Here is a 24795-nt window from a genome sequence, read left to right on the forward strand (position 1 = left end):
TAAATTCTAAACGAAGTAGGTTGAGCTGCAGATGTTACCATTACTTCAACAACACTGGCAAAAGAAAATCAATAACAGTAAAATAAAAATGAAAGTAATAAGTATTATTTTGCTTTTGTGTAACTCCCCAACTAAGACAATATAGAGAATAAATGCCAGAGCTGAGACTGTTCTTCCTATTCAAGGAAACTAGTGTTATGATAATGGCAAGAGCCTCAGTTAATGAGGTGGTTGTAAGAACCGCTGTCTTACCCAGCTGGTTCTTCATCCCCATGAGCACAGAGTTCATGTGCGCTTTGGATGCGTAGAGCTTGCTCACGGCCTTCCTTGACCTGATCATCTCCTTGGCCAGAACCACACAGACATCCTTCTGACCCTTCTTGGCAGCATCTTTCACAGATCGTTTCACTTTTTCTTCTTCTCTTTGGATATCTAAATTTAGGACAGAACACAAAATACCAAAAGATTAAGGGTAAACCTGGAGATGGCATTACTGACTCAATGAACATGAGTTTGGGCAAACTCGGGGAGATACTGAAGGACAGGGAAGCCTGGCGTGCAGCATTCCATGAGATCACAAGGAGTTGGACATGACTTAGTGACTGAAGAACAAGAAGATTTACTAGCACTGAAATCTGTTCTCATTGTGATCTAAATGTGTCTATTACGTAGGAAACAGGAGGATATAAACCAAATAAAAATAATAAATCATTTATAATATTATTTCCAATATCACATTAAAGTAATATAAGTTAAACAGAAAAATAAATCCTATTACACCAAAATTTCAAAACTGCTTTTGCAAACCCATTCTAACATCTGCTGGTACTGGAATTAAGGAACCTGCAACTTAAGGAAAGCCTGAACATGCTAAAAGTATTACAACACACGTGATGACTTACTGACATACATCATGAAATGATGATCATGGTAAGTTTAGTTAATATCCATCATCTCATACAGATACAAAACACAGAAAAACATTTCTTCCTTGTGATGAGAACTCAGGATTTTCTCTTAATAGCTTTCATATATAACATACAGCAGTAAATGGCAACCTACTCCAATGTTCTTGCCTGGAGAATCCCAGGGACAGGGGAGCCTGGTGGGGAGCCTGGTGGGCTGCTGTCTATGGGGTTGCACAGAATTGGACACGACTGAAGCGACTTAGCAGCAGCAGCAGTATTAATTATATTTATCCTGTAATACATGACATCCCTAGTGCTTATTTATCTTATACTGGAAGTCGGAACCTTTTGATCACCTTCATCCAATTCTCACTCCCTGCAAACTTGACCTCTGATGACCACAAATCTTATCTCTTCTTCTATGAATTTGCTTGTTTGTGGTTTTTTGAACTATAAGTGACCTATAGCACTATGATAGTTCCTGGTGCACAGCATAGTGATTTGGTATTTCTGTACATTACAAAATGATCTCCACAATAAGTCTAGTTACCATCCATCATCATAAAAGATATATTATTACTATTGATATTTCCCACTCTGTACACTTCACCCCTGTGATTCATTTATTTTGTAACTGTAAGTTTGTACCTCTTGATCTTCCTTATCTATTTCACTCACTCCCCTGCAACCCTCCCCTCTGACCACCCATTTGCTCTCTGCTTCAATAACTCTTTCTGTTTCGCTATGTTTGTTCATTTGTTTTGTTTTTTAGATTCCACATATATGTGAAATCATATGGTATTTTCTTTCTCTGTCTTATTTCACTTAGCAAAATTCCCTTGAGGTCCATCATGCTGTCACAAACAACAAGATTTCATTCCTTTTTATGGCTGAGGAGGCCTTACAAATAGCTGTGAAAAGAAGAGAAGCAAAAAGGAATGATATAGCATCTGAATGCAGAGTTCCAAAGAATAGCAAGGAGAGATAAGAAAGCCTTCCTCAGCGATCAATGCAAAGAAATAGAGGAAAACAACAGAATAGGAAAAACAAGAGATCTTTTCAAGAAAATTAAAGATATCAAGGGAACATTTCATGCAAAGATGGGCTCGATAAAGGACAGAAGTGGTATGGACCTAACAGAAGCAGAAGATATTAAGAAGAGGTGGCAAGAATACACAGAAGAACTGTACAAAAAAGATCTTCACGACCAAGATAATCACGATGGCGTGATCACTCACCTGGAACCAGACATCTTGGAATGTGAAGTCAAGTGGGCCTTTGCATCACTACGAACAAAGCTAGTGGAGGTGATGGAATTCCAATTGAGCTATGTCAAATCCTGAAAGATGATGCTGTGAAAGTGCTGCACTCCATATGCCAGCACATTTGGAAAACCAGCAGTGGCCACAGGACTGGAAAAGGTCAGTCTTCATTCCAATCCCAAAGAAAGCGAATGCCAAAGAATGCTCAAACTACCGCACAATTGCACTCATCTCACACGCTAGTAAAGTCATGCTCAAAATTCTCCAAGCTAGGCTTCAGCAATATGTGAATCGTGAACTTCCAGATGTTCAAGCAGGTTTTAGAAAAGGCAGAGGCACCAGAGATCAAATTGCCAACATCTGCTGGATCATGGAGAAAGCAAGAGAGTTCCAGAAAAACATCTATTTCTGCTTCATTGACTATGCCAAAGCCTTTCACTGTGTGGATCACAATAAACTGTGGAACATTCTGAAAGAGATGGGAATCCCAGACCACCTGACCTGCCTCTTGAGAAACCTGTATGCAGGTCAGGAAGCAACAGTTAGAACTAGACATGGAACAACAGACTGGTTCCAAATAGGAAAAGGAGTACGTCAAGGTTGTATATTGTCACCCTGCTTATTTAACTTATATGCAGAATACATCATGAGGAACGCTGGGCTGGAAGAAGCACAAGCTGGAATCAAGGTTGCTGGGAGAAATATCAATAACCTCAGATATGCAGATGACACCATCCTTATGGCAGAAAGTGAAGAGGAACTCAAAAGCCTTTTGATCAAAGTGAAAGAGGAGAGTGAAAAGGTTGGCTTGAAGCTCAACATTCAGAAAACAAAGATCACGGCATCTGGTCCCATCACTTCATGGGAAATAGATGGGGAAACAGTGGAAACAGTGTCAGACTTTATTTTTTGGGGCTCCAAAATCACTTCGGATGCTGATTGCAGCCATGAAATTAAAAGACGCTTGCTCCTTGGAAGGAAAGTTATGACCAGCCTAGATAGCATATTAAAAAGCAGAGACATTACTTTGCCAACAAAGGTCCGTCTAGTCAAGACTATTGTTTTTCCCGTGGTCATGTATGGATGTGAGAGTTGGACTGTGAAGAAAGCTGATCGCCGAAGAATTGATGCTTTTGAACTGTGGTGCTGGAGAAGACTCTTGAGAGTCCCTTGGACTGCAAGGAAATCCAACCAGTCCATTCTAAAAGAGATCAATCCTGGGTGTTCATTGGAAGGACTTATGCTAAAGCTGAAACTCCAATACTTTGGCCACCTCATGCGACGAGTTGACTCACTGGAAAAGAGTCTGATGCTAGGAGGGATTGGGGGCAGGAGGAGAAGGGGACGACAGAGAATGAGATGGCTGGATGGCATCACCGACTCGATGGACATGAGTTTGAGTGAACTCCGGGAGTTGGTGATGGACAGGGAGGCCTGGCGTGCTGTGGTTCATGGGGTTGCAAAGAGTCGGACACGACTAAGCGACTGAACTGAACTGAACTGAACTGAATATTCTAGCATATATATGTATACACATACAACATCTTTAGCTATTTATCTATCATGGGTACTGAGGTTGCTTTCATATCTTGGCTACCGTGGCTGCAGGAAACATAGGGATGAATATATCATTCCAAATTAGTGTCTTTGTTTCCTTTGGGAAAACACCCAGACAAATAACTGCTGGATTATATGGTAGTTCTAGTTTTTTGAAGAACCTCTGTGCTGTTTTCCATAGTTGCCACACCAATTTACATTTCCAACAATATTGCACAAGGGCTCCCCATTCTCCCCGTCCCAATCCAACCATTTTTACTTGTTGTCTTTTTAATAACAGCCATTTTTCACAGGTGTGAGGTAGTGTCTCACTCTGCCTTTGATTTGCATTTTCCTGATTAGTGATGCTGAGCATCTTTTCATTTGTTTCTTGCCCATCTGTATGTCTTCTTTGGAAAAATGCCTATTCAGGTTCTCGGCCCATTTTTAAAATCAGTTTCATTGCCTATTTGAGGTTTTTTATGCTTCTATGTAAATTTGAGATTATTTGTTCAGTGAAAAATGCCACTGGAATTCTAATAGGTATTAGAATCAATCTATAGATGACTTTGAGTAGTACAGTTATTTTAACAATATTAATTCCTCAAACTCACTGACATGGTATAGTTATGTCATTTTCAGTTTATTTCATCAACATCTTACAGTTTTCTGAATACAAGTTTTTTATCTCCTTTGATTTACTCCTAGGCACTTTATTCTTTTTGATGCAATTGTAAATGGAATTGTTTTCTTAACTTGTCTGATGGTCTGTTGTAAAAAAAAAACATAAGACTTCTCTATATTAATTTTGTATCCTACAACTTTACTGAATTCATTTATTATTTCTAATAGTTATTTGGTGGTATCTTTAGGGTTTTCTATACATAGTATCATGTCATCTTCAAAGAGTAACCGTTCTTCCTTGCCAGTTTGGATCATTTTATATCTTTTTCTTGTCTGACTGTGTGGCTCGGACTTCCAAGGCTATGTTATATAAAGAGCACAAAAGTGGGCCACCCTTGTCTTGTTCCTGATCTTAGAGGAAATGCTTTCTTTCAGCTTTTCACTCTTGAATATGACGTTGGCTGTAGGTTTGTCATAGACAGCCTTTATTATGTTGAGTGATGTACCTTCTCCAGTCCCTTTGTTGAGTTTTATATCATAAATGGATGTTGAATTATGTCAAAAGTTTTTTCTGTATTTATTGAGATGACTGTATGAATTTTATTCTTCAGTTTATTAACGTGGTATATCACAATGTATAATTTGCATAAACTGAACCATCTTTGCATCCTTGGGATAAAATGCCAGTCGATCATGGAGTATAATCCTTTTCAATGTACTGGTGAATTTTGTTGCTAATATTTTGTTGGGAATTTTTGCATCTATGTTCATCAGTGATACTGGCCTGTATTTTTCTATTTTGTGTGTGATATCTTTGTCTGGTTTTGACATCAGGGTGATGCTGGCCTCATAGAATGAGTTTGGAAGTTTTCTTCCCTATTCAAATTTTTGGAATAGTTTGAAAAGGACAGATGTAAACTCTTCTTTAAATATTTGGTAGAATTCACCCATGAAACCATTTGGTCCTCAACTTTTGTTTCTTGAGAGTTGTTTTCTTGCTGATTTAATTTTGTTAAATTAAATCTGGTAATAAGTCTATTTATATTTTCTATTTCTTCTTGATTCAATCTTGGAAGACTCTATTTCTAAGAATTCACCCATTTCTTCTAGTAATCTGTCCATAGTAATCTCCTATAATTGTATTTCTCTAGTGTCAATTTTAAGTTCTACTTTTTCCTTTCTTATTTTACTTTATCCACTAGGCCTTCTCTTTTTCTTGATGAGTCTAGCTATGGATTTTTAAATTTTATCTTCTCAAAGAACTACCTTTTATTTTCACTGATCCTTTCGACTGTTCTTTAAAATTTTCTATTCCATTTATTTTTGCTCTGATCTTCTTTACATTCCTCCTACTAACTTTGGGTTTGCAAGCTGTTTATCCCAGTTCCTTTAGGTATAAGGTTAGGTTGTTTGCAATTTTCTTCTTGTTTCCTGTGGTAGGCTTATATTGCTATAAACTTCCCTCAGAACTGCTTTTGCTGTGTGCCATAGATTTTGGATTGCTGTGTTTCCATTTTCACTTGACTCCACATAATTATTTTTTCTTTTCTTTTGTTGCACTGCATGGCTTGTGGGATCTTACTTCCTCAGCCAGGGATCAAACCTGGGCCCTAGGTGAGAAGAGGAGAGAGTCCAAACCACTGGACTGCCAGGGAATTCCCAGACTCTAAGTATTTTTTGGTTTTCTCTTTGAGTTCTTCAGTAACCCACTGGCTTCCGAGTAGCATACTGTTTAGTCTCTATGAGTTTGCGTTTGCAGTTTTTTCCCCCTTGTAGTTGATTTCTCATAGTATTGCAGTCTCATTGCATTGTAGTTAGAAAAGATGGTTGATACTCTTTTGATCTTGTTTTGTGGCCTACTGTGTGATTTATTCTGGAGAATGTTCCATGTGAACCTGAAAAGAATATGTATTCTGCTTCTTTTGGATGGAATATTCTGTAAATAGCCAATGGGGTTTGAAATAAAGAGGTGTGAATTTCCAATTTTGTTCTTTTTCAATGTGTTTTTTTTTTTTGCTCTCTGGAATCCCTTGAGATCCCATATGAAGTTTAGGATAGATATTTTTTCCATTTCTTCAAAAAACATTACTGGGATTTTGATAAGGATTGCAATGACTCTATAGATGACACTGGGTGCTATGATATCTTAACAATATTAATTATACTAATCCATGAATATAGGATGTCTTCCCATGTATTTATGCCTTTAATTTCTTTCAGCAATATCTTATAGCTTTCATCATAAGCCTTTCACCTCCTAGGTTAAGGTAATTCCTAAGTATTTTATTTTTGGTACTATTACAAATGGCACAGTTTTCTTAATTTCCTTTTTCAGCTACTAGCATATAGAATAACGCAACTGATTTTTCTGTTTTGTATCTGGCTACTTTGCTAAATTCATTTACTAGTTCTAATAGCTGGGCTGTGAAATCTTTAGGGTTTTATACATGTAAGATCACATTACCTACAAACAGAAAATTTAACTTCTTCATCCACCATTTGAAAATCTATCCTGGATAATGTACTTTGTGCACTTAAGAATGTGTATTCCACTGTTGTTGCATTGAGTATTCCATGTATGTCTGTTGGATCTAGTTGACTGCTGTGCTGTTCAAGTCACCTTTGATCCTTTTGTCTGGTTGTTACATATCCACTTTTGGGAATGAGTTATATTAAAGTCTTCAACTACTGTTGTAGAATCTACTCCCCTTCATATATTTTAACCATGTGTTATTAGGTGCATGGATGTATGTAACTGTTACATCTTATTGTATTAAAATATAATGTCATTCTTGGACTCTTGTAATCTTTTTTGATTTAAAGTTTATCTTATATTAGTACAGCAACCTCCATCCTTTAAGTTACTATTTCCATGGCATATCTTTTTCCTTCCTTTTACTTTCAAAACCTATTTGTATCTTTGGATCTAAAGTGAGTCTCTTTTATACAGTATACACGAGGGTAATTTTCCCCCATTCTGCCAAGATCTATTTTTGATTGGAGAATTTAATTCATTTACATTTAAAGTAATTACTATGGGAAGGAAATCTTTAAAAAAGAGGAGATATACGCATACATATAACTGTGCTATACAGCAGAAACTAACACAACATTGTAAAGCAACTATGTGCCAACAAACATTAACTTCAAAAAAGTAATTACTGATGAGCAGGGGCTTAATTCTTCCATTTTGCCTTTTTTGTCTGTAGGTCTTATAGTTTTTTATCCTTCATTTCCTACATCATCTTCTTCTGTGCTTATGTGTCTTTTCTTATGGTGAAACTTTCCAAGTCCCTTTTCATTTGCTTTTGGGTATAATTTACAGCTACCTTCTTTGTGATTATCACAGTGAATACACTTAATATACTAATGTTATAACACGAGTTTGAGTTTGAGTTTGTATGAGCTTAACTTTAATATTGTACAAAACCTTTACTTCTTTACAGTTTTGTCTGCACCCCCATTCAGTTACTCATGTCACAAAAGTACATCTTTCTGCACTATATGCTAAAAAATAAAGCCTAACGTATTTTTAAATGCACAAGTCTCCTAAATCATGTGAAAACAAAAAAATGAAGTTACAAACCAAAGTTACAAAAATATTAGCTTTTATAATTGCCCATGTATTTATCTTTAATGGAGATATTCATTTTTTCATTATAGCTTCAAGTTACTATCTATTGTAACTATCTATAGTAACAGGTTGTTACTATCTATCAACCTGAAGGACATGCTTTAGCATTTCTTGCCAGGCAGGTCTAGTGATAACAAACCCAATCAGCTTTCATTTAAGTAGGACTGTCACTCCTTTGTTTTGCTGGATATAGGATTCTTGATTTACAGGTATCTTCTTCCAGCACTTAAATATATAAACTCACTTCCTTCTGGCACTCAAAATTTCTGATGAGAAATCTGTTGAAAGTCTTATTCAGGATCCCATGTATGTGACAAGCCATTTCTTGCTGCTTTAAACATTCACTCGTCTTTCTATAGTTTGATTATAATTTGCCTTGGCATGGGCCTCTTGAGTTTATTCCACCTTAGAGTGTGTGTGTGGAGCTTCTTGGGTGGTTATATTCACGTTTTTCATGAAATATGTTAAGTTTTTATCTTTATTTTCTCAAATAATCTCTTTGCCCCTTCTCTCTTTCCTTTCCTTCTGGGACATCCACAATGTGTATGCTGCCCCAACTGATGGTTTCCAACAGGTCCCTTAGGCTCTGTTTGCTTCACTTTTTTTTTTCCCTCTGTTCCTCAGACTTGACCATTTCAATTGTACTATTTTCAAGTTCATTAACTCTTCTGCCTGCTCAAATCTGCTTCTGAATAACTCGCAATTTTTTCAATGAATGTTACATTTTTCAGGTGCATAATTTCTTTTTGCTTCTTGTTCATGTTTTCTCTTTACTGATACTTCCATTTTGCTTATATATCATTTTCTTGACTTTGTTCACACCTTACTTTAGTTCTTTGCATGTCTCTAAGATGGTTGTTTTAAAGTCTTGTTTAGTAAATCTGTCATCTGGTCTTTTTCAGGGAACTTTTCTGTTCATTTCCTTTCAATGGTCCATACTGTCCTGTTTTTTTGATATCTTGTGATCTTGTTATTTTGAAAACTGGGCATTTAAGCTTTTTAAGATGATCACCCTGGAAGTTAGATTTTTCCACTTCCTCAGGGTTTGACAGGCTTTTTTGTTTGGTTTTATTGCTGCAGGGTGTCTCTGTACTGAGATCATCCTGAGATGTAAACATGGCCTTTTCAGGTCTTTTCAGAACCTGTGTATTTCCCTGGGCATGCACAGTGACCACCTATATTCCCTGGTACATGTAGTTGCTTCTCTTTGTTATTTTTAATATTTTATTTATTTATTTGGTCATACCAAGTCTTAGTTGTGGCATGTGGGATCTACTTCCCTGACCAGAGATCAAACCCAGGCCCCCTGCAGTGGAAGTGCGGTGTCTAAGGCACTGGACCACCAGGGAAGTCCCTATGGTTGTTTTTGATTGTCTCAGTCCTTGATGTCAGGGATGTAAAATGGTACAGTGCTGTGGAAAATGCTATCGTGGCTCCTCTAAAATTAAATACAGAATTAATTACCTTCCCTCTCCTAAACCCTCCTCACCACCCAGCAACCACAAGTCTGTTCTCTATCTCTGTGAGTCTGTTTCTGTTTCATAGATATGTTCATCTGCATAATAGTTTACATTCCACATATAACTGAGATCATATGTACATAAACTGATGAAAGCAAACCATTTAAAAATATACAGTTCATTAAGTACACTTACACTGTTGTACAGCCATCACCACTATCTCCTGAACTTTCCCTTCAACTCAGGTTGAAACTCTGTTCCCAGTAACAGCGACTCTCATTTTTCCTTCTTCACATTCCCTGGTAATCACCATTCTGCTTTCTGTCTCTATAATAGGCTCAGTGTAATCAGAGTACTTGTCCCGTTGTGTCTGGCTTATTTTACTTCATAATATTTTCATGACTCATTCATGTGATGGCATGTATCAGAATTTCCTTCTTTTTAAAGACTGAATAAATATCCCATTGTATGTATATATTTCATTTTGTTTATGTATTCATCTATCAGTAGAAATTTGGGTTATTTACAACTTCTGCTATTGAGAATTATGCTGTTATGAACATGAGTGTACAATTTATTTAAACCATTTCTTCATAAGTAGCAAGAAGTTTATTTAGGTTTTTTTTTTTAATCGCTTAAAACAATAAAAATTTATTATTTAATTCTGGTGATCAGAAGTCTAAAATCAAAGTGTTGGTCTTCCCTGATGGTACAGTCAATAAGAATCCACCTGCCAGTGCAGGGACATGGGTTTGATCCCTGGTCCAGGAAGATTTCATATGCCACGGAGCAACTAAAGCCTGTTCACAGCAACTACTGAGCTCATGCCCTAGGGCCCAGGAGGCATAACTACAGAGTCAATATGCCACAACTAATGAAGCCTGCATGATCTAGAGCCCACACTCCGCAACTACTGAGCCCACATGCTGCAATTCCTGAAGCCCATGCACCCAGAGCCTGTGCTGCACAACAACAGAAACCACTGCAGAAAAGCCTGCTCACCACAACTAGAGAAAGCCCACGCCCAGCAACAAAGACCCAGAGCAAGCAAAAATAAATATATAATAAAATCAAGGTGTTGGAAGAGCTTCATTTCTTCTGGAAGCTTCAAGAAAGAATCCATTTCCTTGCCTTTTCTAGTTTCTAGAGCTCAAATGCATTCCTTAGCTTATGTCTTCTTCCTTCATCTTCAAAGCAAACCACTCCACCATCTGGTCTGTGGTCACAACTCTTTCTCAACATACTGCCTCCCTTTTATAAGGACTCTTGTGATTACAATGGGCACACCCAGAGAACCCAGGATAATCTCCCCATCTCAAGATCTCTAATCAAATGTGCAAGTTCCTTTTTGCCATGTAAGTTAACATATTCACAGGTTCTGGGTATTAGGACATGGACATCTTTGGGAGGCCATTATTCTATCATAGAATGTGAGCACCTGCTTTGTTTCCAACACAAACCTAGACTCTAGGAAATCAGAGCTGAATGAACATGGTCCCTTCCCCTTGAACAGCTGAATTTCAGGCTCCAGGAAAGATTTACTTATTTTAAAATGTAAAGTTTCTTTGAGTTGATTATATCTTATTTTTCTTAATTAGAAGGCAAATAATTAGAACTATAAATAATATAAACTATGTTTTCTGTATGTAGATTCAGCTTATTTTTATGAACTAATGTAAAATATAGCAACAGGATAAGAGACATAAAATAGTAATTTACCTCTTATTTGCCTGTCAACAACTCTCATTTCCTTTCTTATCTTCAATGACCATTCATTCACCTGGGAAAAATTTTAGAAAAGGAATTATAAGAGAAGCCAATACCTCCAATTCACCAAATTTTGAAAAATTTTCTATTAATTTTACATTTAATCCTGACACAATCTAGAAACAAAATAAGCTTATTTTGAAAGAAACTGCCTTAGGGCTAAATTTTATTTTTTTTAGTCTTTTTATTCATAGTACATAGAAGTCTCAAACTATTCAAAGATTCCTATTCTGAAGGCAGTATGATGCACTTTATACAAGATCTCTGAGAAAGTTCAACACCCTGCAGGTATATACAATTTTTCAAGAGGTGCATAGGAACAGAAAGGTTTTATGGGCAACAGATTTTTTTTATTTCTATACATAAATATTTAAAAAACTGCTGTACCTATGTCATAAAAGTTCACCTTTTCTTTCTCCCCCTTAACAATTACACCATTTCATTTTACAAAAAGAAATATTTCTTCAGCCTACATGTCTTTTACTATGATAGATTTCCCTGGGAGGCAAAAACATCTGAAGCACTAAACACAGAGCCAACTAGAAATACTGGTGTAGGTGTTGAGAAAGCAGTGAATGACTCTAATGATTGCCACATTCTTACGCATTTTTCCCTAGTCCTTCAGTTTCAAAAATGAAGGAAAATCATTTATCAGTTGATAAATCATTAAAACTAAATTTTACATTAAATCGATATGTGCTTTTTTGGCATATGATCCAGAAGTTCAAAGAACTAAGTGATGCTGATATATAAAATCCTTTCCACTACCATCTACTTATTAATATTGACGATGTTTCCCAACATTTGAGTCTAACAAAACATAAAATAGGACTTTCTTCTAGTTGAGGCACCTCACAATGAAGATCTCTTGTCTACACCAGTGTCATGCCATCCAAAGGCCCTTGGCAGTTGGCACAGATCTTCAGATACAAGAAGGTGGCCATAGTAGTGGCACATTGCAAAGAAGGCAACAGTCTCTGTAGGTGAATGGGTTACTCCCAGAGTTGATCCACCCATGCACAGTTACAATACAAGCTCCCAGCAATGGTTCTACTTCTTGGGAAGGAGCAATTAGCTGGCATGGACCTCGGTATCCATGTGAAGGGTGGTGGTCACATAGCCCAGATTTTTGCAATCTACCAGTCCACCTTCAAAGCCCTGGTGATCTTACTATCAGAAATATGTAGATAGGTTTAAAAAAAAAAAAGATCAAAAACATCCTCAACCAAGATGAGGACACTGAACACTGCTAGTAGCTACAAATTCAAATGTCTGGAGACCCTAGTGCCCATGATTACTACCAATCATGAGGATCAGGGTTAACCTTTATAATAAACAATGGTTGTGGGATTTAAGGTGAAAAATAATAATAAAATAAAACAGGAATGGAATTGATGCTGAACCCTTTAGCAGTCATCCATAGATACATGAACTAAATGGCACTGAAAAATTCATACCCTTAGGATGAATTTCCAATAAATTTTATTTATAATGACTTTATAATCACTATTTAACAAAATCTATAAAATATTTATTATACAACAACTCTAACTCCCAGATGAAATATTAACTTAAAACTGCATGGTTATACAATTTAAAAAGTTAATGTTAGGTTTATATATTTTTTTAAGTGAAACTCACATAACACACATTTAGCCATTTTAAAATGTATAATTCAGTGGCATTTAGTGCCTTCATTATGTTTGAAAACCAACTCCCTCTAGTCTCAGAACTTTTTCAGTATGTCGGAAGAACACACTATACCCTATAAACAATCTTCCCTTATGACCACCCTCCTCCCCATTCTCTGGAGACTACTAATTTGCTATTCTGTATCTTTTGATATGCTTATTTGGGATATTTAATATAAAATAAATCATAGAATATGTGGTCTTTCGTGTCTGGCTTCTTTCATTTAGTACAGTGGTTTTGAGGTTCCTCCATGTTGTAGCATGTGTCAATACTTCAGTCCTATTTATGGCTGAGTAATATTGCATGGTATGTACATACAACACCGCTTATTTAGCCATTCATCTACTGATGAACATTTGGGTTGGTTTCATTTTCTGGTTACTGTGAATAGTGATGCTATGAACAAACACAAGTATTTGAGTACCTATTTTCAATTCTTTTGGGTATATACATAGGAGTGGAATTGCTGGGTCATATGATAATTTTGGTCACCTGAGGCAAACAGCCAACTCACTGGAAAAGTCCCTGATGCTGGGAAAGACTGAGGACAGAAGGAGAAGTGGGCATCAGAGGATGAGATGGTTGGATGGCATCACCCATACAATGGACATGAACTTGGACAAACTTCTGGAGATGGTGAGGGACAGGGAGGCCTGGCATGCTGCAGTCCATAGGGTCGCAAAAGAGTCGGACGTGACTGGGCGACTGAACAAAAAATGTTAATTCTATTTTATATTTTTGAGGAACTCCCAAACTCCTTTTCAAAGGGGCTTCACCATTTTACATTCCCACAAGCAATGTACAAAGGTTCCTACTTCTCCATGTCCTTGTCAACACTTGTTATCTTTCAACTGTTTAATTACAGCAAATCTGTTGAAACTATTGAAAGAGTATCTCACTGTGAATTTGATTTGTATTTCCTTAATAACCAATGAAGCTGAATACCTTTTCACGTGCTTGTTGGCCATTTGTATCAATATATCTCCCATGGAGAAATGTCTGTTAATGTCTTAGATCCATTTTTAAGTTCAGTTGCCTTTTTATTGTTAAGTATATATGAATTCTTTATATATTCTGATAGCAGATCCTCATTGGACATATGATTTGCAAATATTTTCTCCCATTCCACAGGTCATCTTTTCACTTTCTTAATAACGTCCTTTGGTGCACAAAGGCACTAATTCTGAGAAATTCCAATTTGTTGCTTGTGCTTCTGGTGTTATAGCAAAAGAATCCACTGCCAGATATGAGGTCATGAAGACTTACTCTTACATTTTTTTCTAAGAGTTTTATAGTTTTAGGTCAAAGACTTTAATTTAGGTCTTTGATCCACTTCGAGTTAATCTCTGTGTACGGAGTGAGGTAAGAGCCCAGCTTCATTTCTTTACATGTGGATACCCACTTGTCACAGACCATTTATTGAAGAGACTATGTTTCACTGAACGATCCTGGCACTCTTATAGAAAATCAACTGGCCACAGGTGTATGGGTTTACTTCTGGAGTCTCAATCCTATTCCACTGATTGATCTATATATCAAACCTTATGCTAACTGCACATTATTTTAATTACAGTAGCTTTATAGTAAATTTTGGAGTTATGAACTATGAGTCCTTCAAATTTGTTTTTCTTTTTCAGTATGGCTTTGGCTATTTGGAATCTGTTGTATTCCATACGAATTTGAAGCTCAACTTCTCCATTTCTGCAAGAAAGACATTTGGAATTTTGATAGGCACTGCACTGAATCTCGGAGAAGGCAATGGCAAGCCACTCCAGTACTCTTGCCTAGAAAATTCCATGGATGGAGGAGACTGGTAGGCTGCAGTCCGTGGGGTCGCTATGGGTCGGACACGACTGAGTGACTTCACTTTCACTTTCACACATTGGAGAAGGAAATGGCAACCCACTCCAGTGTTCTTGCCTGGAGAATCCCAGGGACGGGGGAGCCTGGTGGACTTCCGTCTATGGGGTCACACAGAGTCGGACACGACTGAAGTGACTTAGCAGCAGCAGCAGCAGCACTGAATCTGCAGATCACTTCTGGAAGTACTGCCACTTTAACAACATTAAGTCTTGCAATCCATAAACTTGGGATTTCTTCTTGCAACTTTTTTGCAATTTTCAGTGTATAAATGTTTTGCTTCCTTGGTTAAATTTATCCCCCAGTACTTTATCCTTTTGGATACTACTGTAAATGAAATTTCAAATTTTCCTTTTTTAGATTTTTCATTGTGAGTGTAAAACACACAACTGATTTTTAAAAATTCCTTGAAACCCGCAACTCTGTTGAATTCATTTACAACTAATTTTCTGGTGCATCAGGAATCTTTCAGTTCAGTTCAGTTCAGTCGCTCAGTCGTGTCCAACTCTTTGCGACCCCATGAATCACAGCACACCAGGCCTCCCTGTCCATCACCAACTCCCAGAGTTCACTCAAACTCATGTCCATCGAGTCGGTGATGCCATCCAGCCATCTCATTCTCTGTCGTCCCCTTCTTTAGAGTGCTCTATTTGTGGAATCATGTTATCAACAAATAGGTTTACTTTTTATCAGTGTGGATGCCTTTTATTTCTTTCTCTTGCCCAACTGCACTGGCTAGGACTTCTAACGCAATGTTGATTAGCATCAGCAAAAGCTGGTATCTCTGTCTTGTTCCTGATCTTATGGGAAAAGTTTTCAATCTTTCACAATTTATAATGTATAACTAAGTATCATGTTAGCTGCAGATTTTTATAAATGGCCTTTATCATGTTAGGAAAGTTTCTTTCTATTCCTAGTTTGCTGAGTATTTTTATCATAAAAAGTATGTACATACTTTTGTTCTAGGTACAATAAATTATTTTAAGCATAAAAGTATTACTTTAGGAGAAATCTATGGGAGAAAGTACAATGCAAAAAAAATGTAAAAAAAGAAATTCCTCTTTCAAGGAGAAAGAAAATAAAAATGTCTGAAATAAAAATGTCTAATTATAAATGAACATTGACAGATATCAAATCACTGTGATACATTTTTAAAAGAGTAATTCAACACTTCCATTTAAACACAACATTTACAATATACCAAAACCTCTCTTGAGATGATTTGACAGATGGAACAGAGAGCAAATAAGTAAGGATATAGTTGACCTAATCAGAACTATCAATCAACTTGATCTAGTTAACATTTACAGAATACTCTTAACAACAGAATGCATACACTTCTCAAGCTTTCAGGGAAACACTTCTCAAGACAGACCTCTTTCTGGGCCATAATACACATACTCTAACAATTTAAAAAAACAGAAATCATACAAACTGTTCTGAGACCATGATGGAATGAAGCTAGATATCAGAAAAATCCCCAAATATTTGGAGATTAAACAACACACGTCTAAATAACAGATAGGGCAAAGAAAAAGTCTCAATAGAAATCTAAAATTATTTTGAATTAAATGAAAGTGCAAATAAATACAACTTATGAAAATGTGCAGGATGCAGCAAAAGCATTAGGAAATTAATTTATGGCATTAAATGCACATATCATAAAAGAGGAGATCTAACCATCAATAACCTAAGATTCCACCTTAGGAACCTAAGAAAGAATAGAAATTTAAACATCAAGCAAGCAGAAGAAAAGAAATTTAAAAACTAAGAGAATCAATGAAATTGAAGAGAGGAAAGTAACAAAAAATCAATGAAGCCAAAATCTGGCTCTTTAAACAGATCAATAAAATAAATAAGCCTTTAGCCAAACTAACAAAGAAAAAAAGAGAAGACAAGTTTACCAATAGCAGAAGTACAAAAGGGGTCATCAACTATTGAGTCCATGGAGAATAAAAAGGCAATGAAAGAATATTATGAACAATTCTATGCTCACAAGTTTGGTAAATTAGATGAAAGGGACCGACTACTTGAAAGCCTACTAAAATCCATACGAGAAGTGGATTATCTGAATAGGCCTATCATTATTAAAACAATTGAATCAGTAGTTAATAACTTGCCAACAAAGAAAGTAACAGGCCCAGACAGTTTCACTGCTGAATTCTACCAGACTTATGGAAGAAATGATACCAATTCTCTACAAAATCTTCAAGAAAATGAGGGAATACTTCTTAACTCATTCCACAAGGCTAGCATTATCCTAATATCAAAACGAGATAAAGACATTACAAGAAGGGAAAACTACACACCAGTATATATCATGAACGCAAAAACCCTCAACAAAATGTTAGCAAATTGAATGCAAAATTATATAAAAAGAACTATAAACCATAACCAAGTGTGATTTATTCTAGGTATGTAAGGCTGGTTCAACATTCAAAAATTGGCCACCATAATCCACTACACATCAATAGATAAGAAAAATCGTATGCACTGACAAGAAAAAACCATTTGACAATATCCTATATACACAATAAAAACTCTCCGTGAATGATCTGTTTGTTTCCAAGGCAAACCATTCAATACCACAGCAACCCAAGTCTACGCCCCGACCAGTAATGCTAAAGAAGTTGAAGTTCAATGGTTCTATGAGGACCTACAAGACCTTCTAGAACACCCAAAAAGATGTCCTTTTCATTATAGGGGACTGGAACGCGAAAGTAAGAAGTCAAGAGCTACCTGGAATAATAGGCAAATTTGGTCTTGGAGTACAGAATGAAGCAGGGCAAGGGCTAATAGAGTTTTGACAAGAGAACGCACCACTCATAGCAAACACCTTCTTCCAATAACACAAGAGAAGACTCTACACATGGTCATCACCAGATGATCAACACCGAAATCAGATTGATTATATTCTTTGCAGTCAAAAATGGAGAAGTTCTATACAGTCAGCAAAAACAAGACCAGGAACTGACTGTGGCTCAGATCATGAACTCCTCATTGTCAAATTCAGACTTAAACTGAAGAAAGTAGGGAAAACCACTAGACCATTCAAATATGACCTAAATCAAATCCCTTCCGATTATACAGTGGAAGTGAAAAATAGATTCAAGGGATTAGATCTGATAGAGTGCCTGAAGAATTATGGATGGACATTCCTGACACTGTACAGGAGGCAAGACCATCCCCAAGAAAAAGAAATGCAAAAAGGCAAAACGGTTGTCTGTGAATAGTCACAGATAGCTGTGAAAAGAAGAGAAGCGAAAGGCAAAGGAGAAAAGGAAAGATATACCCATCTGAATGCAGAGTTCCAAAGAATAGCAAGGAGAGGTAAGAAAACCTTCCTCAGTGATCAATGCAAAGAAATAGAATGAAAACAATAGACTGGGAAAGACTAGAGATCTCTTCAAGGAAATTAGAGAGACCAAGGGAACATTTCATGTGAGGATGGACACAAAAAAGGACAGAAATGGTATGGACTTAACAGAAGCAGAAGATATTAAGAAGACGTGACAAGTATACACAGAAGAACTGTACAAAAAAGATCTTCATGACCCAGATAGAGGGTGTGATCACTCAGAGCCAGACATCCTGTAATGCGAAGTCAAGGGGGCCTTAGGAAGAATCACTACAAACAAAACTAGTGGAGGTGATGGAATTCCAGTTGAGCTATTTCAAAGCCTAAAAGATGATGCTGTGAAAGTGCTACAGTCAATACGCCAACAAATTTGGAAAACTCAGCAGGGGCCACAGGACTGGAAAAGGTCAGTTTTCATTCCAATTCCAAAGAAAGACAATGCCAAAGAATGCTCAAACTACTGCACAACTGCACTCACCTCACATGCTAGCAAAGTAATGCTCAAAATTCTCCAAGCGAGGCTTCAATAAGTACGTGAACCGTGAACTTCCAGATGTTCAAGCTGGATTTAGAAAAGGCAGAGAACCAGAGATCAAATTGCCAACATCTGTTGGATCACTGAAAAAGTCAGAGAGAGTTCCAAAAAAACATCCACTTCTGCTTTATTGACTATGCCAAAGCCTTTGACTGTGTGGATCACAACAAACCGTGGAAAATTCTGAAAGAGATGGGAATACCAGACCACTGACCTGCTTCCTGAGAAATCTGTATGCAAGAGTTAGAACCAAATGCAGTTCTAACTCCATGCAGTTAGAACTGGACATGGAACAACAGATTGGTTCCAAATCGGGAAAGGAGTACATCAAGCTTGTATATTGTCACCCTGCTTATTTAACATATATGCAGAGTACATCATGAGAAACTCTGGACTGGATGAAGCACAAGCTGGAATCAAGATTGCCGGGAGAAATACCAATAACCTCAGATATGCAGATGATACCACCCTTATGGCATGAAGTGAAGAAGAACTAAAGAGCCTCCTGATGACAGTGAAAGAGGAGAGTGAAGAGTTGGCTTAAAACTAAGCATTCAGAAAACTAAGATCATGGCACCTGGTCCCATCATTTCATGGCAAATAGATGGGGAAACAAGGAAAACAGTGACAGACTCTATTTTGGGGGGCTCCAAAATCACTGCAGATGGTGACTGCAGCCATGAAATTAAAAGAAGCTTGCTCCTTGAAAGAAAAATTATGACCAACCGAGATAGTACCTTAAAAAGCAGAGACATTACTTTGCCAACAGTGGTCCGTCTAGTCAAAGTTTTGGTTTTTCCAGTAGTCATGTATGGATGTGAGAGTCGGACTATAAAGAAAGCTGAGTGCCGAAGAATTGATGCTTTTGAGCTGTGGTGTTGAAGACGACTCTTGAGAGTCCCTTGGACAGCAAGGAGATTCAACCAGTCCATCCTAAAGGAAATCAGTCCAGAATATTCATTGGAAGGACTGATGCTGAAGCTGAAACTCTAATACTTCGGCCACCTGATGCGAAGAACTGACTCATTGGAAAAGACCCTGATGCTGGAAAATATTGAAGGCTGGAGAAGTGGACGACAGAGGATGAGATGGTTGGATGGCATCACCAACTCGATGGACAGGAGGAGCTTGAGTAAACTCCAGGAGTTGTTGATGGACAGGGAAGTCTGGCGTACTGCAGTCCATGGGGTTGCAAACAGTCGGACACAACTGAGTGACTAAACTGAATTATAAACCTGATATAAAAAGAAAACTCCCCCAATTTATTTAAAAACCTGCAGCTTCCTCCACCCCAAACTATAGGTAACAGTATAACCAAGGGCAAGAAATTAGAAGCCTTCTCTGCTAATATCAGAAACAAGGCAAGGATATAATTTCTGTCTACTCCTGTTCAATGTGTAATGAAGTCCTAGCTAGTACTAAGAAAAGGAAATAAAAGGTATACAAATTTGGGACAAAACAATTAAAGTGATATTTTCTGTTGATTCTTTGGGATGGATATAATATCCAAAAAAATCACCAAGAACTCCAAGAACTAATAAGCAAATACAGAAGGGTCACAGGACATAAGATTAATATACAAAAGTTAACCGCTTTCAAATACACCGGTAATAAGTGATCAGAAATTTTAAAAACATTTAGCAGAGCACCAAAGAAAACAATAAAACATTTGGCTATAAATTTAACAATAGGTATAGGATCTACCAGTAGAAACCTACACAACACTAATGAAAGAAAAAAAACAAATAAATGGAGAGATATTCCATGTTCATGTATTAGAAGACTAAACACTAAGATATCAGTTTGTTCTAACTTCATTTGTAGATTCAATGCAATCTCAATCAAATCACCAAAGTCTATTTGGTAGATATCAACAAACTGATTTAAAAGTTTATATGGAAAGGCAAATGTCTTGGAATAGCCAAGATAAAAGTGAACAGAAACAAAGCTGGAAGATGCCCTATTACCCAATTTCAAGACTTAATATAAAGCTACAATATTCGAGCTTCCCTGATGGCTCAATAGGTAAAGAATCTACCTGCAATACTGGAGACAGGGGATGGAGGTTCAACCCCTGGGTTAGGAAGATCCCCTGGAGAAGAAAATGGCAACCCACTCCAGTATTCGTGCCTGAAAAATCCCATGGACCAGGAACCTGGTGGACTACAGTACATTGGGCTGCAAAGAGTAGGACACGACTGAGCAACTTGGCACAGTATTCGAGACAGAGTAGTTGTCTAAAGAACAGACACACAGATCAATGGAACAGAATAGAGAGCCTAGAATTAGACCCACACAAATATACTCAACTGATCATGTAACAAATAGGTATTTTTTTTTATCACAATGGACAGTAACTAGTTTTGGAATGCCCTAAATTCAAATCTTCCCAATAATGCTGATTAAGCACAATCTCCATTTTATTAACATCCTAAAATGATAAATCCTACTTTGTTTATACTTAAAGTACATCTATAATTAGAAGCATTGAAGTATGAATTGGAACAATTCAATAACTATGTAAAAGATGGCAACTAATGGAACAACAATTTCACACAAGTACCAGAAAATCTTGCTTTCCCCAAATGTTAACAATAGTCAGAAAAGTAGTTAAAGAATATATTTTCTGAATTTGGTCTTCGAGTCTCAGTTTAATTGTTACTTTGGGAGGCCTTCTGTGATCCCTGCTGCTGGGTCGCTTCTGTCGTGTTTGACTCTGTGCGACCCCACAGACGGCAGCCCACCAGGCTCCCCCGTCCCCAGGATTCTCCAGGCAAGAACACTGGAGTGACCCCTAGCGTAAGTTAAACCCGTCTGTGGTATAACTAGACAGAACCCAATCAGTTCAGTTCAGTTCAGTCACTCAGTCGTGTCCGACTCTTTGCGACCCCATGGAACACAGCACGCCAGGCCTCCCTGTCCATCACCAACTCCCGGAGTTTACTCAAACTCATGTCCATTGAGTCTCTTTTGTAATCATTATGTTAATTATATTAAACTAATATAATTATATATAACTAATACAGTGATATTAATGTGCATACACATTACAGACTGTACTCTTCAGAAGGTCAAAGACCTTTTCTTATTCACTAACTTCTTGTGCAATGTCTGACACAAAGGAAATGCTCAATAAATATTTGCTGAATTTAACTGCATAAAACGTGTTGTGAAGAAGGGCCATAAAAATCTCAGTCAACAGAAACATTTACCAAAAAACTACAGAAATTTTATACATGTGTCTTTAAATGTCAGAGAAAAAGGTACATTAAACCAATCAAAATTTTTTCATTAACTTACAAAATGGAAAGGGATTTTGTGAAAGAAAAACTTATGTAAGAGAAATGGGAATAATCAAGATCATTAAGCCACAACTCAGATTAGTAGTTATCAATCTCGCTGCACAGTTTGACTAATTTAAATAGTAATGAAACTATTTCTCCAGAATCTTCTCATTTTATGAACAGCAAAACTAAGGCCAGACATTGAAGATAATAATCTTTACTAACATAAAAAATTCAGTTCTACAACGAAAAGCATCTTAGAATACATACAAGCCACAAAATGTTCATTATGCTATTCAGTTTGCAAAGTAATGTCATACTCTTACCACATTTAAGCACCCCAATTTTTATTTTACCAGGGAGTAAAGCTGAGTGTTGCCCTAGGGAACTAACATTTACTGTTCCAGTATCTACTCCAGTATTTTGGTCAGTTCAGTTCAGTTCAGTCTCTCAGTCGTGTCCGACTCTTTGCGACCCCATGGACTGCAGCACGCCAGGCCTCCCTGTCCATCACCAATCCCCGGAGTCTACCCAAACTCAAGTCCATTGAGTCAGTGATGCCATCCAATCATCTCATCCTCTGTCGTCCCCTTCTCCTCCTGCCTTCAATTTTTCCCAGCATCAGGGTCTTTCACCTAATGTGAACAGCCGAGTCATTGGAAAAGTCTCTGATGCTGGGAAAGATTGAGGGCAGAAGACAGCATTGGAGGATGAGATGGCTGGATGGCATCACTGATGCAATGGACATAAACTCGGGCAAACTTCGGGAGATGGTGAGGGCAGGGAGGCCTGGTGTGTATAGTCCTTGGGGTTGCAAAGAGTGGGACATGACTCCGCAACTGAACAGCAACACTGTTTTAGTACCTATGATTATTGAATACAATCAACATCAACACACACAGTTTGTGCCAGCAACCTTCTGATGCATGACAATGGTTTAAAATATGCCTGCTAGGGCTAAACAGGCTTCCAAGGTGGTAGATTCTGTAAAGAATCTGCCTGCAATGCAGGAGACGTTCGATCCCTGGTGGCACAAACTGTAGAGAATCTGCCTGCAATGCAGGAGACGTTCGATCCCGGGTAGGGAAGACCTCCTGGAGAAGGGAAAAAAAACCCACTCCAGTATTGTTGCCTGAAAAGTTCCATGGACAGAAGAGTCCGGCCGGCTACAGTCCATGGGGTTACAAAGAGTCAGACATGACTAAGCGACTTACACACACACACATACACACACAGCTGAAAAGGTGAGATCACCTATTAAATGAAAGATTTTGGGGTTTTTTTCCCCATTATATATAAGTATGTCCTGGATGCTATAATGCTTCTCAAACTTTAATATGCACGCTTATCACTGGGGATCTTGTCAGAATTCAAATTATGGTTCAACAGGTGGGGCTTGAGATTTCTAACAAAGTGCCAGGTGATGCTATTGGTCCGCACTTTGAAAGTAAGGTAGAAAAACGGTCCCCAATCTTTCTGGCACCAGGGACTGTATTCGTGGGAGACAAATTTTCCACTGGAGGAGGATGGGGATGGTTTCAGAACAACTGAAGCGCAATACAAGTATTGTGCACTTAATTTCTATTATTATTACATCAGCTCCACCTCAAATCAAGCATTAGATTCCAGAGCTTGGGGACCCTTGATGTAGAATATACAAAGAATTTACTCTGGGAGTTCCCTGGTGGTCCAGTGATTAGGATTCCGGATTTCACTGCCACAGACTTGGTTTGATCCCTGGTCAGGGAACTGAGATCCCGCAAGCCCCGTGAGGCGGCCAAAAACATACTCACCGAAACTAGCACTACTAGCTGGGAGAAGGAAATGGCAACCCACTCCACTGTTCTTGCCTAGAGAATCCCATGGACAGAGGAGCCTGGTGGGCCGCTGTCCATGGGGTCGCACAGAGTCGGACACGACTAAAGCGACTTAGCATGCATGCATGAATTGGAGAAGGAAATGGCAACCCACTTAAGTGTTCCTGCCTGGAGAATCCCAGGGACGGAGGAGCCTGGTGGGCTGCCGTCTATGGGGTCGCACAGAGTCGGACACGTCTGAAGCGAAGTCACTCCTCTGTCCGTGCGATTTTCTAGGCAAGAGTACTGGAGTGGCTTGCCATTGCCTTCTCCGCAGCAGCAGCACTACTAGCTAATAAAACTTAACGTCCCTCCGTCTTCTATGACTCTGAAGTGATACTACTGTCATTCCTACTCAACACACAAGAGTAACGCACACAGAAATGAACTTTCCCTAGATCACAAAGCTGATTGTGTGAGGAACTAGGATACGAACTTAGGCTCCGGACTCGGCAGGACACTCCAGCGCTCCACAGTATCGGGAGGTGATGGAAGTTGACAGGGAGATTCAGAATTCTACACCAAATGTAGTTACTAAGGTACCACTCTTCCAAAAGTGGGGTCCCTGCTATCATTGTGCGTCTGGTTGTCAACGATGAACGGCAGAGGAAAGAGACCCTGAGTCTCCCTCTCAATAAGGCGCGGCTGTGGGGAAGGGCTGTGGACAGGTGCCTGAACCTTCCCGACTTCGGGATGGGCTCCTAGGGAAGAGGCTGGGGAACCCGCAGGTCTGCCCGCAGTCCGCAGGCGGTCGGGAGGGGGCGGGGCCTGCGCCAGCCGAGGTTCCGCGCGGGACGTACCAACGCGCGCCGGGGAAGGGGTTCCAGAGGCCGGGCCGGCGCTGCTGCCTCCGCGTCCCCAGCCGAGACCGCGGAACCCCTTCACCCGGCCCTCGGCCCCCGTGTGGAAATGGGACTCCGGGGCTCCCTTTCCCCACAGCCGCTACCTTAAAGACTTCCTCCGGCCCCTCGATCGAGTGGGAGGCTCCGGAAATGGGGGCCGAGCGGCACCTGGCCAGC

General features: G+C 38.5%; 1 protein-coding gene across 3 annotated transcripts in view; it reads right to left on the reverse strand.

Moving 5' to 3' along the window:
- Positions 1-24795, reverse strand: part of LOC129539296 (charged multivesicular body protein 3) — an 82993-nt gene that overhangs the window by 17760 nt on the left and 40438 nt on the right. For 2 of the 3 annotated variants that reach the window (XM_088841361.1, XM_055399733.2), the window contains 2 exons: positions 11144-11204; positions 253-432 (listed from right to left, as the gene is read on the reverse strand). In XM_088841361.1, the coding sequence (XP_088697487.1) occupies positions 253-432; positions 11144-11204 (241 nt within the window). The remainder of the gene's footprint in view (positions 1-252; positions 433-11143; positions 11205-24795) is intronic. The other variant, XM_088841362.1, reaches the window with a different exon arrangement.

Source organism: Moschus berezovskii, chromosome 11 (assembly GCF_049115385.1).
Source record: "Moschus berezovskii isolate FMDL1 chromosome 11, NW_MosBer_1.0, whole genome shotgun sequence".
NCBI classification, from domain to species: Eukaryota; Metazoa; Chordata; class Mammalia; order Artiodactyla; family Moschidae; genus Moschus; species Moschus berezovskii.